The sequence below is a fragment of the Symphodus melops genome (assembly GCF_947650265.1).
Source record: "Symphodus melops genome assembly, chromosome: 20".
Taxonomy (NCBI): Eukaryota; Metazoa; Chordata; class Actinopteri; order Labriformes; family Labridae; genus Symphodus; species Symphodus melops.
In genome coordinates, this window is record NC_136710.1 from 10,987,851 (window position 1) to 11,004,300 (window position 16,450).

The 16,450-nt window shown below is 40.1% G+C and overlaps 1 protein-coding gene and 1 long non-coding RNA gene across 5 annotated transcripts in view; one reads left to right on the forward strand and one right to left on the reverse strand.

Moving 5' to 3' along the window:
- Nucleotides 1-16,450, forward strand: part of arap2 (ArfGAP with RhoGAP domain, ankyrin repeat and PH domain 2) — a 140,333-nt gene that overhangs the window by 108,470 nt on the left and 15,413 nt on the right. Inside the window, 7 exon segments of the mRNA XM_079371509.1 lie at nt 36-198; nt 1,321-1,533; nt 1,614-1,719; nt 3,880-4,027; nt 6,468-6,545; nt 12,545-12,619; nt 13,112-13,229. Of these exon segments, the coding sequence (XP_079227635.1) occupies nt 36-198; nt 1,321-1,533; nt 1,614-1,719; nt 3,880-4,027; nt 6,468-6,545; nt 12,545-12,619; nt 13,112-13,229 (901 nt within the window).
- The window catches only part of LOC306841557, a 182,914-nt gene that overhangs the window by 45,300 nt on the left and 121,164 nt on the right, over nt 1-16,450 (reverse strand). For 3 of the 4 annotated variants that reach the window (XR_013781548.1, XR_013781549.1, XR_013781550.1), the window contains exon 5: nt 4,059-4,150. This is a non-coding gene — a long non-coding RNA (uncharacterized lncRNA). Of the gene's footprint in view, nt 1-3,801; nt 3,943-4,058; nt 4,151-16,450 lie in introns of those variants that run through there. The other variant, XR_013781551.1, reaches the window with a different exon arrangement.

The window sequence follows — 16,450 nt, forward strand, 5'->3', positions numbered from 1 at the left end:
CCTATTTTTGATTTCCACCCTGTCTTTCATACAGAACAGTCTACATCCACGGCTTCAACAAGATGGACTTTGCACTGTGGCACTCTGCCATTACGCTGGCTGCCGGCACAGATGGCAAGGGCCTCAGCGACCAGCAGCTGACTAAAAATGGGGTCCCTATTATAGTTGACAGCTGCATTGCTTTTGTCACCCAATATGGTGAGTTACAGTGTTTTAACAGAAAGTAAAAGGTGAAGTAGAAACAACTTTAGAAGCATAGTATGCTGCATCATAAAGAAAATATAAACATATACAGTATCTACTGATATTATGCCAGACACAATCTCTCCTTTCTATACTTTTTATCTAGAAACATCAGATGTTTAGTGTTATTCTTTTGTGTGACTATTTGTTTTTAAATGTGTTTCTCCTTTAAAGCTCCTGTGAAAAATGTTTGGTTGGTGTCAAATTCAAAGATTGCTGTCTTTCAATCTAACGCATCACCAATTTCTAATGGACAGTGTAAAAAGAAAAAAAGGCAGTTTCTTCAGAGTCCAAATACAGTATTTCACTCGTCTGACACCTACCCCCTGGCAGTGTTCGCAGACCTGAAAAATGACGACAGACGTGATCAATCTTGTTCCTGATGCTTTTGTTACCGAGTGTAGGTAATAAAAAGGCATTAGAATTAATTTCAGTCTGTTTCATAACCACCTTAAAAGGTCTTTACAGTAGCTTTAATCTTATTAAGTTGTCATGTTATTGAATTTAATCATTTGTGTAATACATTTTCATCTTTTTGTTTATATATAGTCTTTTTCATGATTACATTTTTTTATGTTAGAATATATCTTTATTTGGTATCTTTGGCATGTTCATTGGTTTATTAAATGAACTTTATTTGTACCCATGTTTCATACAGTACCATGATAGAGTATGGTTCTGTAAGATTGGAGGCAACAGGTGCTTTGCAACCTTCTCTATATTTATATTAATCTCTTTATGAGTGGTAAGCACTGTAAATGTTTACTCTGACTCAAACTGTAGAACAACACTGAGGGTTCATTTGCAACACACAGTTTTCTTTTACCTGCAATTTAGATTCAAATGTGATTATGCAACGTTGTTTGAAACCCACATCTGAGCTCCTGTAAGGTTGCGTTTGTGCTTTAATTGCATTTCATTTACATGAAACATTTATATTCTGTAACTTTCTGTCCAGACAGTGACTATAAGGAACACAACAATGTGCAAAAGTCCAAGAAAAGTTCTGGAAAAAAAACAAAACAAAACACTTGATTCGTTTAAAGAATCCAGATTTGTCTTTTGTTTTGTGCACAGGTTTGTGCCACGAGGGGGTCTATCAGAGGCCGGGCGACCCTCCTCGAGCCACCCTGCTTCTGGAGGAGTTCACCCGAGACGCTCGTAACGTGAAGCTGCGCGAGAAGGAGCACAAGCTTGAGGACGTTACTGACACACTGAAGAGCTTTCTATCCCAGGCAGAGGACGCTCTGCTGACCAAGGAGCTCTATCCATACTGGGTGTCAGCTCTGGGTATGTGAGGAATCACTGAACATAATGTGTTTGTTCATTGTTATACGGTTCCAGCTTTTCAAGTCTGTTTGTTTTTGCAGACGAGAAGGACGAGAGGCAGAGAGTGAAGAAGTACTCGACTTTCATCGAGAGTTTGCCAAAGATAAACAGGTCAACGCTTGATGCTCTGCTCCAACATCTGTACAGGTATACACACACACACACTCACAGACACTGCACACACAGTTGAAGCTTGTGTAAGGGAGGTTATATCACGGTCAGAGTTGCTGCCTGGAATGAGTTTATTACAGTGAAGGGGAAATGTGTTCGCTTTTTAAAACGTCAAAAACAGGACATGAATAACAATCAGGTACTTTAAGTTACTTTGTACATCTACTGCACTTCATTGAGGGTAAATTATTGTACTTTTCCTTTTACCTAAATGTATGTAGTTATAGCTAATGTTTCTTTTTAGGTCATTATTAAAAGAAGAATCCTATAATGTGCTCATACTTTTGAAGATGTACTGGAGTTCGAGCTAAAAGAAAAAGAAAAAAGAAGAGTGTTCTGGTTGTTATTGCATCAAGAGAGAGAGCCACTCTACACTTCTTCTCACACTTCTCCTTTCATGGGACTTTTAAACCAGAAAAAACCAATTTCACTAAAATATAACAAAGAAAACATACATAAAAGGGTCAGGTATGGATAGTTGTTGAATGAGAGACCGGCTGGGAATACCAAACGCTGTAAGCATCGGTTGTGTCTCTGAAGTTTGGGGTTCGATCCCCGCCCCCTGCAGCCACATGTCTGATATGTTCTTGGATGAGGCAATAAACCCCAAGCTGCTCCTGCAGCTCCGACCGAAGCATATAAATTTGCCTGAATGGGATTAGCTAATACTGATCATCACCATTGTGCAAATGGGTGATCTTCGTTGTAAAGTGAATTGAGTTGTCAGAAGATGAAGAAGAAAGATTTTTTTTTCTTTTCTTTTTTTTCTTTAACCATCTCAACCCCTAAGAAAGCTCTTTTTCCATCTAATGGTAGTTATCTACTACTATTGGCAAAAAAGATAGCTTCATAGTTTTATATGTAAACTAATGTTTAGTTGTAGTTAAAGCTCCAGTAAGGATGTTTTATCATGTTATGAAATAGAATTAATCTGGTACTTAGCCTGAATCAGCTTCAAAAACAAACAAACTGACAAAAAAAATTGTTTGGATTTTTTCTACGTTTTACTATTTTAGTCTGAACCTGCTGCCGCGGGGTAGGTGACAGGCAAGGTATCGAACTGCTTTCTGATAAAACAAATCAAATGTAATTCAATGGGCTTGACAGGTTGATTAAACAACACAAATGGACAGTAATTAGTTTCAAATGTGTGTTTTCCTCTTTTTACAGGAGTAACAATGTCAGAAAGACATGCAAATTCAAAAATGAGTGGATGGAAGACCCCCAGTTCAGGGACTGGCTAGGAGAGCTGTCGGCAGACATAAAGGGCATACTGCAAGTTTTGCAAATAGTCATTTGATGTTGGCAACATGGGTTTGCCGGCTCTAAAGAGTCAACCCCCCCTAATTTAGCCCTGCTCAGACCAGAGTCTGTAGCTTTAAATGTAAATGCAATGTGTCAGACCACACCCCTCTCTGGAAGGGGGTGTGGCTCAGGCTTTCTCGCATTAGGCCCGATTGTTTACGGTGAATAGGCTGACTAAGAGGGCAGAACAAACACCGAGCTGTGGGAGTGGCACCCACCTGGGGCCAGGGTTACTGCAATTTGTGATGTCACAAAGGGAAAATGTCCAAAATGCCAGTTGGAGCCCATATTTTCTTAAAAGTGGAGCAGGTAAAAGCAAAGTAATAAAAAGAAAACGCAGGTTTAGTTTTGACAGCACTGAGAGGGTAAAGAGTGAAAGGAGAGGGGGAGTGTTAAGTTGTTTTCATGGCACCTCCTTTACATAAACACAAAGGGTAACATTTTCAGACAGCAAGCAAGAAAAACTGAGTGGGTGATTATTTCAAACTCAATTAGCAAACACCATAAAGTTCATGATGCTAGCTGTGTTATTTTTGGCAGCAAGTGCCAGAGTTATCCTTTATTTAAAAGCACAATCAAGCTGTTTCGTTATTAGTAAACATAATATATAGTATTGCTTCATTGTCAGTCCTATGTTTCGAATGTTCGGGTTGTTTAAACCTTCTGTAATCTACTGAACACGTGGGCTTTAGCTAACGTAACGCCTACAATTAAACAAAATGGCTCAGGACACAAAGGAGACTTGGCAACAAATGGGGCTCCAAATATTTTAACACTATGCTTTATTTTCAAGGAAAGTGTTCCCTCTAACCTTCTTTTTTTGTGTTTCAGGATCCATCAGTGTTCCCACCTCAACCAGATGCCAAGTGACAAACTGGCCTCTGTCTTCTCCTCCTGCTTGTTCCAGACCCAAGGGCAAACCCCACAGGAGACCAGTGTCATCCAAGACCTCATCAGCAACTACATTACACTCTTCAGTGTGAGTGTGTAATATATGTTTGTGTTTTTACCTTTTTGTGAGGGCGCTGATCCTAGTGAAGGACATGAGCACAAAGAGGGCAACGGAGTCAGGCTTGACAACAGGATATTGCTTGTTTGACTCCTGAAAATTGAAAACAATGCACATTTGTTTACTAAAAATCTGACAAATTAAGGAAAAAACAATATATATTAGTCACAGAAAACCACCCTTTCTGGACAAGTCAGCTTTAAAAATAGACAGTTAAATGATGGAAAACTAAGGGTGTGTTTTGATTTCACCCTGCATTCAGTGACAATACACAACTCTGGAAAACACATATTACATTGAAGAACTAAATGGGTCACCATGACGGGAAAAAAAACAGAGCGGTGTCCTTGTTCAGAACATCTTCAGCTCGAGGCGAAACATGCAGGGCTTATGACTCTGATGTTCTTGAACAGAAAAAGAGTGATTTTGATAGGAAAAAATCACCTCATGATGAAACAATAAGAGGGTGGAAAAATAAAATCACATTTTCTCTCCAGTTGAACAGTCTGACTTCCTCGCTTGCTTTCTTTTTGTTGCATACACCGTTTATTTTAGTAGTGATTAATCACTGAAGATTGACTAGAATATGTTTAAAAAAATAGCCCTTTTAAAAGTGTAAAATGTAAATTTTAAACTAAAATTGACTTTTTTTTGGGCCAATTTGTCTTGACTACGGTCATTTTGTAGTTTGTTTTAATCGGAGGGGGGGGGGGGGAGTAACCGAGAGAATCTCTCTCATGATTTCCCACCAGCCTCAATATCATCTTTTCTTATCGTTTGGAATGAGAGCCCCCTGGTGGTGGAATTTACAAACCATGCCTTTAAAAGGAAGATTATAGTAGAAATCAAGTAAATCATCTGTAAATATCTCTGTGAGTCATGACTGTCTACAAGGAGTGAGAAACGTAAGTCCCGCCTGCTGTTTTGTTGTCAGAGTCTTGTTTACATGGACCGGACGGCCAGCTCCTCGCCTTGCACATAAAGCTGTTTTAGTCAAGGACAAGAGAAAAGAAGAATCACAAAATCACGGCATATTCAAATGTCACGTAAGCCTTTTTACTTTGGCGTAAGCGATCATTCCGTGGAAACTTGTATGCATTGTGAAGCTACTTGCCAACTAAAGTATGCTAACAGTAGCCTGCTAACACCGCAGCTTAACTCCTTTGTGCAAACATGCATAGCGGATGGGTTTGTATGCATACTGCTGACGGCAAAGGTGTGTCCAAAACGTAGTTTGTTTTGGTTTCATGCTGGTACTCAAGGGCGACATCTACTGGTAAAAAAGTCTCACTTTCCTACTTTGAAGGTATACAACAAAGTATTGCCGTCTTCATAAGTGACAGAATGTCAAGTACCAATTCCATGAATTCTACATTTCCCAAAATGCACAGCAGTATTATCTTTCATTGGAAAATATCTGCATGATAAATGTCAATATAATTATCCAACCCTCCAGTTCACCATTTTTTTCTCGTCTGTTTTGTGATCACGATCAGGAACTGCCCAATCCTACATAACCGTGGTCTTTAAAATATTGATATTTGTATTTCACAACCATCTGGGAAGCAGAGCTGTTGCTGCCAAATCTTCACAACAGGTTTGACTTTCCTGATGTGTGAATGTGTCTGGGGGGGGGAAAGGGTGGGATCAGTGTTCCCCTTAGAGAGCTGCCTGTCTTGTGGAAAACGCAGCAACAGAGCGCTTGCTAATTCCTCGCAGAACTCGCAGATTCCTCTTGTTCTGACATTTGAAGGAGGAGCATTCGCCCCCCAAATCAGTTGATGTGGCCATTCGCATGGCAAACCGCCATTAAACTCAACCAATAAAAATCGGCGAATACAAATGGTCTGTGACATAAAACGGAGTGAGACATCTCGCTAATTAACGTGCCGCTTCTGTGCCACATGTTGGCGGCAGCGGCGCCCACTATCAGGCCTAAACACACACACACACACTCACTGTGAGTTTTCCACTTTTCCTTTTTTGTTTTTTTGCTTCCCCCAATCATCTTTTTCCATTCGTGAGTCTTACAAAGCAAATTGTTCTCTGAAAATGATAATGATGTCAGGAAGAGAAAAGTTGGAATAAAAAAAATGTAATTTCGCACACAGAGCTTTGTGAAAGGAACGAGTATTCACTTGGCGCTGAGCTGTGTCAAACACTCACAGCCAACTTCTTTCTTCAGACTTAGTTTGAGAAGTGCACGCTTAACAACCCAATTTAACAGTAAGAGCATGATACCTTTTACTGGTTTAATTCAGTTTGCCTTGTGATGTGTTCAAGTGCATAAAGCCATGTTACCTCTGGAAATGAGATTCTATGAAGCTGTTTGAATTAGACTGAAGGAAAGTTTCCATAGGTTGACTTTGAATTCATGTATGTTTGTGTGTGCTCGCAATATTTCCAACAGGTCACGGAGGAGCGGGTGCAACAGATGGAGCGAGAGAACAGTTTCATCACACGCTGGAATGAAAAAAAAGACTCTACAGTAAGTCCAACTCAAATGGAGATCACCACTGTGTCAAACAAGCTAAAATGAGACAGCACATACAAGTCTAATTAACCTGAGAGAAGGAAACTGGAGTGAAAACATGAAAATGTAATCATACGAAGGAGACAAAAGGGTAAAAAGGATGCAAGGATACCCTGAAATAAAAAAGAGACAAGTGGATGACAAGTCTATATTTTGCATCGTGTTTGTGGATTGTGTTTATATTGTTATGCAGAGGATTTACTGTCGTACATGCCAGTAGCCCCAAGAAGTAAGTCTGATAGAGTTTAACTTGAGGCTGATGTCGATGTGCTGTTCTTTGCTGGTAATCTATTTTTTTTTTTTTTTTTGCTATTCCACTCAGCTAAGACATGAAAAAAAAATGCAAACAAAATGTTTCTTTGTCTTTATGAGGTTGTTGTGAATTTCGCTCGGGGCCTGTTTCAACATGTCGATAAATTGATGGGAAATACGATCGTGAATCAGTATATTAACTTTCACTTTGAAACTGATCTGACGGTCTTTGCGTTTCCTATTCCTGTACATCTTCCTCGCACCTAATTGAGGACCGTTGTCCGATTTGATACGCTTCTCTATTTCGGCGGTTGAGACAGCTGAAGACAGGAAACATTTGGAAACTAAGAAAAGGGGGAATGCATCTAAAGGCTTGATTTTGGACTTGAACCCCTAGAACCGCTGGATCCAGGACTGTATCCTCTGTATTTGGGGTGCATACTCGAACCACTGAGCCAAACTGTCGCCACTAAGCTAAGTTTATCACATATTCACAACCTCTATCACTTTTGTCACTGATATACTGAATATCCCTAAAATGGGATTTGATAAAGGAACATTTCTCTCGACCCCGCCAAATGTTGTGTTATATTACACAATCAAAAATGCAGGTGAGTAAGTTTCTTTGTTTTCTTTACGAAAGTGAATTTTACAATCAGACAGCAAGCAAAGTGTCTTTTTTACTTCCTTAGCTTAGTGTGGGATGTAATACTAAGGCCAAAAGCAAAGCCTTCCTCCTGTTGATATGTGTTTGTGAGTTTGTATGGATTCACCTGCTTGCGTCATCGCTCTCAAAGCAGAGGTTCATTCAAACAAGCATCCGGTTTTTTTTCTGGTAAAAATAACGATGTGGATGGATGAGCTGGCGGATTAGGAGGAAAATGAGGGCTTTGTTCTTTAACCTTTACGATCAGTACTTCATGCAGGGGTGACTCAGACAAGACAGAAAACATCCAGTTGAGATAAATAAAAAATAATTAAATCACATTCTGCCGCTGCTCTTGGAAACTGAAATAGCTTCTGTCGTCTTTTAGAACATGTCAGCTGCTGTGAGGCTGCGGTTTTACTCTGTGGAAAGCAAATGCTATTATAAACCTGTCTGAGGTGAAAAGAACTTTAACGTTTTGGCTTTGGACACCAATTTTAGATATAAAGAGTTTGTATGTAGTAAATATTTGGTCAGAAATGTTATTTAGTCATTTAGTGTAATAATGTCAGTCATGTCTCCCTTGAGATAACTGCTTAGCTTATTTTAGGGATCGCAAATCAAAGCTGAACACTCACTATAAAGTCACATTCATCATCTCCTTCTAGGTTTTCTTTTCCTTTCTCAGTTCCATTTCATATTTGGGATCATCATTTCCACCTGTGTTTAGAACATTTCTGAGAAGACGGCAAGCAGAGCCACCAATTCAGAATTTAAAGTGAAAGGAAATGTCACAATGACCATTTAAATTGTCCATTTCATGCAGAGCTCTCAACTTGATGAAATATAACCACATAAAAAAAAGGTTTGAAAATATATATTAAAAATATCCCCACCCACAGGCTTACAAAGTCTGCACCTCGTAGTTGTTGGTTGATATAAACTATCATGCATAGAAAGAGCACCTGGGTGGCTTTTTTATTCTGGAGCTTTTCACACTGGATATTAAGTGTAGCTCATTTAATGTAGATAAAATAGCATTTTCATTTCAATATGCATCCTAACAACCAATCATGAAAATGGTGTTGGCTGGTAGTGGAAACTATTGGGGAATTTACAGGTACATTTTGTGATATTACAGCTTTGACGATGTCCAACTGGAAAGATATCCAGTGGCAATACTGGCCAAATGGTATGGAATCAAATGAGTTAGCTAACATGCTTCTTAATCTGTAGGATACCAACTGAATTAAATCATAAAATGACCTTACTATTTCAGCAAACATTAAGAAAACAAGCTGATCTGAAGTGCTAGTTTTTATGACAACACATGTTCTCCTTTTAAGTTTTGATTCCAGTCCTGAATGTTTTGTTTTTGTTTTGACCAGAGAAGGGAGGCATCTTTTAAGCGACTGCTGTTTTGGACGCCCCTCGGTTAACCACGCAAACAGCAACCCAAAAAAGTTGTTGCAGCAGATGGACGGTCATGAGCAAACTGTGTTTTTTTCTAATAAGCTCCCCGCACATGTGGTGAATAAAGATGCATATTGGAGATGCTTTTAAAAAAAATAGAGAGAGGTTGGAATGTAGAGAGTACAGAGCGAAACCTCTATGTCCTCGTCATGGCAACCCATGTCTGCATCAACTCTTGGGAAGAATGGGCGGGGGGGGGGGATACCTCTCTCCAATTTTTTGAACATGAACTGTAGTACCAATTTCGAACGCTACCTGTCAGAGTTACATGTTGCTATTTTACCAAAAGTAGCCTTATTAGTTCCAAACAGCTGAGATGTTGATCGTAAACCAATGGTTCACAACTGAACTGGTATTTCGACCTGATTAATGAAATGTAATACAACTAAAAAGCTCAGATTCTTCTAAGGAATGAAGAGCGGTAAGACTGCTGTGGCTTGATAAGTAGGAATGAAGCTGGAATCAGGCACAACATCTAAGAGTAGCTATTTAGCTGTACTTGTTAACATATTTGGAATTTAGGAGGTGAGTTAAAGTCTTAAATTGTCAACCAGTAAGTGTGGACAGCTTTTGAGACTGCATCATGTCTGATGCATTCTGAACCCCCTTCACTCGACAGGAACTGATTTTCCTCCACTGAAAGTGCCTGCTGAAATTACAGACAACACTACTTGGGCGACAACAAACACAAACCAGAAACACTTTTGACACCCACAATATGTTAACATGCGTACAGATTCTTCCGCTCTCGCATATCCTCCATCCTGCAGATTTCTATTCCAAACCCCATGGCTCCATTTCCCTCAAGCTCATGTGATGCCCCGAGAGAAAAAGCCACTAAAGTCAGTGAATATCATCCTCTGTGCACTGGGAACTTCCCCAAAAAACATTGAGGGGAAACCGTCAATAGTCACAGAGCTTGAACCTGAAGTTTTCATGCAAGGAATTGCGAGACATTACTCTAGAGCTGAAATTAGATTTTTTTTTTACCCTTGTCACTGGTAGGTAAGTTTAAAGACCAAACAGTTCCGCCTGTGAAAGAAGATTTCTAGGCAGGGAGGAAAGCCCAGGCTAGGATTTAAGGTAAAGAAGGCAGCTAAACATTGGGCACTTAGGTATGTACCTGAATACCAACACAGTGCCTGTTTTGACACTTGCAGGAAGCTCATCTCAGAGGGCTCGGTCTCCACAGGTGAAGGTTCTGACCTCATCTGTTTCCTTCAAAAGACAGGGAATGAAAAAGAGGCCTGTGCCCTGTAAGTGGATAGTATGTCTAGACTGAGGGAGTAAGTAAATCAGCGCTATAATGAGGTGTAAGGCAATGTCATGCCTTGTAAGCTAGAAGTGGGACTTTAAAATCAATACATGCATTTACAGCCAGAGCGAGTGTAGAGAGAGTATGACTTTGCTTCAGATGAGAAATGCCCTCATTTCATATAGAACATCACTGTTTTTCTAACTCTTAGCCAAGAAATCTCCCCATCAAAAGTAACACAGTTAAAACATCTTTTCTTGCACAGGAAGTTGTCATAGTCTGTCTTTGCCTGTCACTCGTACCTGCTATCCCTTCCATCACTTAACAATGAATGGGGAAGGTAGAGGAGTGCACTTGGCAAACCCAGAGGGCCGCACATGTGTGTGTAACTTTTTCACAATTACAGCTTTCGCTCCATTGGTTTGAAAGACTGTGATTTCAGTGTCACTTCAGGACCTGCGGGAGCTTGAAGTGGATTATTTTCTCATATGTGGCAGTTCTCCCAGCTCTAACCAACAATGGATCTCAGTTGCCTTGCACAATGAAATGACAAAAACAAAACAAAACAAAAAATCCAGATTTGTTGCATTAATCATGATTCTCTCTTTAAAAGAACAACCTTTTGAACCTCGTTATCAGCTTCTTCTTTTTTTTTTTTTTTTTACAAATGTAATGTATGCACAGAGGATTACAACTTCGACACACTGAGAAAGGTGCTGTGATTTGTACTGACAAGAGAAATATTGCTGGGATTGACCTTGTGAATGTCAGCTAGAAAGGCCATTAAAAAGCCTTCCTTTTAATTTCACCCAGGTTAAGTTTGGTAAGAACAAAATGTTCCTCCTTCAACTTCAATCTATTAAAATGCAGGTTAAAAATCAAAGGGCAGAACGGAAGGATTATCTCAAATTCTAATTTTAGTCTGTGCAAGAACTGTGTTTTTTTTAGTTACATATTTTTATCTATTTAGCAATACTCCGCAGCTTATTTGTTTTGATGGTTTCTCCTTTTATAATGCGCTAAAGTTTTAGCATTATTAGCTCAATAGAAATATATATGGCTTTTTTATCGACCAAACACTTATCAATAAATCAAGATCTCTGAAAAAGGATCGAAACAAAGACATCATCTCTGTGTTATAAACCTTTATGAACCCAGACCTTTCACTGCCTTGAGGTCCGGGGTGGTAAGCACCAATCAAATGCTTCCCAGGAGGATGGCAGAGAAGTTCAACTGAACAACGTACGTTCCGCTAAAGAGGGCAAAAAAAAATGACGACAGAAGCAGAGAAGTCTCTGCGAGAAAGAGTTCAGGTAAAGCAAGAAGACAAACCGGAGCAAACGTTGAGAAAACTTTTCAGCGATTGGCGACAAGGATCTGAAACAAGACGGCTGTTGCTGTTTTGTAACATTCAGTTGGATAACGTTGGTTGAGGGCTCCATGGGGTCCCTGCGAATGATAAGAACATATAATGGCTGGATGTAGTGTTCAGTGTTTCCATGCGAGACTCGATGACACGTAGTTGAATAAAGCTGAAGGCGATGTGCTGAGCTCCTCTTTGAAACACAGACACAGATGGCGATAAGAAGCTCATCGTACCAGGAGAAGTTCCTGTGAGCAAACATGACTGAAGTTTGAAACATTAGGATTGGATGGTGCTTTATTCATTCTTTCCTTCCTTACGTTGATTAACTTTTGTAGCTTTCAGAAATTGAAGAACAACCCTAACCCTAACACTATCAGACTAAAATTAAAGAAGAAAAATATCAGATCTGAAATAAAGAAAAGGCAACACTTGTAAAGGTTATCATTATGTAAAAGGTTCCTTCTCTTCACTGTGGTTTGTCTTTAAATACAACAAAAAGGACGCGGTTACAGCGAATGCATCCCCCTCTCTCTTTCTCTCTTGCACCTCTGCTGGGTTCAACACTGGCAACAACAATCCAGGGAAATGTTCCACGGTGCGTTTCCAAAAAAAAAAAAAAAAAAAGGGTTTTGTAACCAACAGCACACCTTCAGCTAAGAGCTGAGGAGAATTTTCCGTTTTAGCACAGGTGAAACATGCACCCTACGCCTTCTCGTTGACAAGTTCATCTCACACACGTCCTCTTTATTTAGCTTGTTTTAACACCGACAGGATTGTGTTTGCCTCCAGCTCGGTTAAAGACCTGTGGGTTTCTTAAAAATCCTCAAACTGTTACTTTCACTTTTCTCCATTGTGATTCGCGCCACGCCGGAGTGTGTGAATTACGATGAAAAGCCAATTAATCCTGCTGCATTGCTCTTTTTTTTTGTTTTTCAACTGAACTCTCCGTCTCCCTCCCTCAGTTTTCTCCTGCTGGGGACTTGATTTTCGAGGTGTACTTGGAAAAGAGAGAGCCGGAGAACTGCTGTTTGATCAAGGTATAAGAGAGGGCGTGCTAGTCCTCTTTGCATGCGCTTTCAAAATAGATCCCTGTGGTGAGGTGAAATAAGTAAGAAGGAGGAGGGGAAGATGGCGGGCCGAGGGTGGGTAGAATGAGAGGTGGAGAGGTTGATAGAATCGGGCTGAGACATTTGTGGTTTAACCTGATGGGATTACCGCCGCTGAAATAAATCAAAAGCGAAGCAATCAAAGAAACGTCTGATTTAATTGTGTGAGTAATTGCATTTTACAAGCCGGGCAGGCCGCTGTAGGTTACGGTCCCCTTTTCAAAGGGCAGCGAGCGGATGGGGTTAGAAAAGGAGCAGCGTTTGACTACAATACTCTGCTTTTCTCTCTGTGGAGTAAAAGCGCTTTGCTCAGGCAGATGTTTGTGTCGATTCAGAGAGCTTTTATATGCAGAATGTTTCCTTATTATTATCGTTTTCTTTGCTTCTACTCGTGTGTTGATGTCTCTCTTGCTTGTGTGGTAGATGTCTCCCTGCATGCGGCCCTCTGAGCTCGCGGAAACAACGCTGAGCATGAAGAACATCTCCTTCGCCGACGACGACCTCTGGACCACCTTTGAGGTCATTGAGAATGGAGAGTTAGGTATGCTAGCTTTCTCAGTATGAAACCTCCTCAACATTTTCTTTATGTTCTTGTTTCAGTGTTTTATTGTGGGAATCGAGACCGACTAGAATCAACAGCACGCCAGACGAACGTCAGTGACAAAATCCGCTTGAATCGATTGTTTGCTACTTGAGTGTCCCAACTGCCCGCGACAATGCAGCACGGTGTGGCATTTTAACCCCGATGCCTCGTTTCAACTTTCCTCTCTGTCGCTCGCATAGACTCTACTAAGCACTGGCACTCACCTTTGTAAGACAAGCTAGCAAGCTCTGTTGAATGACAAAGTGGAGACAGTGGTGCATTAATCAAATCCTCATCTGTGATTTAAACATTCTGCTTTAACTTGTTTCAACACCAGGGAAAAACTTTTTTTTTTTTTTTTAAATCTGCTTTGGAGTCGACAGCTCGTCAATGAAAAGCACCACGCTTCAGTTTGTCCACCATCAATACAAAAGCACTCGACGTCAAACTGGGATCATGCCACACATCTAACGGTTGAGTGCTGTAAGGACAAGGCGCCAGCAGTAAAGACGCAACGTAGAAAAGACGACACAGGAATTAAAACCAAGCCACAGAGTCTCACACTTAAAATATGGCAACATTTATCTGCTTTTATATCAAGCTTTGTGTAATTGGACGCATTTCCTATGTAGAAATGAGTGAAAAAGAGCAATCTCGGGAGTAGAGCAGAGAAGGAAGCTGCTTTATCAGGCGCACAACGATCTCAGAATCACCCACCAAGTATGTCATCAAACTCCGCCCACTCGCCCAAAGAGTCATTTCCTGAATAGTCCCTGCATGCATTTACACATCGCCTCACTCTGGACTTTCGTTCATGTTTGATAACAATATGAAAGTCTGCTACAGAAGTATCACAGATATGCCGTAAAAATCCGTTTTCAAGAACCAAACAGTACCTTAAAGAGTCCTGACTCTGGAACCAGACCTACGCACAAATCAACTTTCTCTATACATGGATAGCAGTAACCTTAATGTTGGCATTTTGCCTTGAAATTCACAGTAGAGATAGGGAATGCCTGGGAGGGTTAAGAGCAGTATGCCATGCAGCAAAGGGTCTCCTGGCCAGGAATCAAACTGTATACCCTTTAAGTTTTTTCAGCTTAAGGAGCTGAACACTTTTTAAAGAATAAATTCATGTGCACGTACATCTTCATACAACACCAGCATGTAACTTCCTCTGACTGTTCTGCAATAATGGGCCTGTTCCACAAATAAAGGCATTCATGAAAAAATTATCTGTCATTAAAAATGCCGTACATATAGAATGTAATAGAAGAGTTCGAACTAAAACGTAAATAATATTGAAAGACGTCATTTAAAGCTCCTCTGAGGAACTTTTAATTTGTGTTGACTTTGGCACCCCCGATGGATAAAATGCTTCCTTTTATTCCTCTTCAGACCACGTCTTTTTTTAACAAACATTCTTGATTTGCTTTTTTTTAATAGTTAATCACTCTCTGTGAATCTGTTCTGTAGGTGTTTGCATATCTTTGTCTGACACCTACCGTGCGACAGTGGTTTCAGCTATTAACAAAATCAAATCTAAATCATCTATCTCAATGCTGCTGGTCTCGTCCTTATTTATTTTTTTTTAGCTCATGTGAAGACATGATTAACTTATTAACTTTCAGTACTGGCTAAAAACCCTGACAGGAGCTTTAATTGAGTCAAATCTGCTCCAGAGCTCAGAGCCGTGTGTCCGACACAGGTGTTTCCCTAATTAACACTTCCTGCTGTTAAATCAGTGTTGAAATGGAAATGTTGAATGTTTTGCAAACATTGACACTTGTACTACAAGCCCTGTCATTTCACATCTTTGAATCTTTTATTAAGGCATTGAAAAGTGTCCTTTTTATTTAATCAATTGAAAAAAGCATCTTTTACCAGCAAATATAATCTCCTTTCTCTCAAACAAGGAGTGACATTAAGTCCTGTATTTAAAGGCTGTTTTAGCCTGTATTTTGTATAAACGTAACAATTCAAAGCTTTTATTATATGACCTCTAAAATCATACTGAATATTTTATTTTCACATTAAAGTTACCCTATATTGCTCCAGGTGTCTGTGATGCAAACACAGACACCTGAATTTCTTTCTCTTTTAGATTTTGATGTGAAAAAACCTTCTTTGGTTCAGGCCCGATCAAATCCCATATCACATAACAGTTACACCTTTACCGTAAATGTCCTCCTATTAGTAACTGATTCATCATATAAACTAGCACATACAAAGACCCCCCTTCCTGTCATCTGTTCACCCTCTGATTGGACTATTATACAATCTCTCTAATGAACTGGTGTCCATGAACATGGAAACACACTGAGAAATTAGCTGAGCCTCGTCACTTCTGATAAAATGCACATTAATTAATCATTCCAACCTTCATGTGTCTTAAATTGCCTTCGTATTCCTCGCGTGATCGACATGGGGCGCTGACCCTCCTCATCTTACATTACCATGCGCCCACAGCACACACCTGCATTTGATCAAGGAAAAGCAAGCGAGCAAGGGGAAGTCAAAGTTGAGATTTGTCGCAGGAGTTGCTTAGCTGGCGGTCCACGTGCACTTTTCATCAGTTCACTGAGAGTTTAGGTGGCACTCGTGTGTTTGTTTTTCCTCCCTACAAAGTTACAGAGGACAAGTCGTCCTCCTCTAAAAAAAAAAAAAGAAAAGGGGAAAAAAAGTGTGTTGAATACTGAATATATCTGCCGTCGTTTCAGCATATTTTCCATGCCGAGACAATGTCTGTAAAAGAGTAAACACAAGTTATTTTGAAGGCGGAAGCGTGACAGGTTTTGCTCATAAAACCATAAAGAAGGGGGGAGGAAGTGCTTTAATTAGCCATTTTGGAGGATAGCGACAGATAAACACAGTTAGCCAGGACAATAGGCAGAAAAAAGGGGGGAGCTAATATTTGTTGGGAAATGAGGAACTAATTCCATGGCCGTGGTCTGCAGAGATTTCACAGAGAAGATAAGCCCAGCTATGAATAAGTTATGCTATTGTGCCGCTTTTTACCTCCTTCGGTTATGAAAAACAAGGGAGGGAAGAGAGAGCAGGGGTGCTGGTACACAAATTACCCACTTTTATTTTGGCGGGGCTGATAGCATGTACCCTGTGCACCAATTAGGAAGAGATAATAGGGCTATTTTGCACATGAGTGTGTTTTTATAATCAGC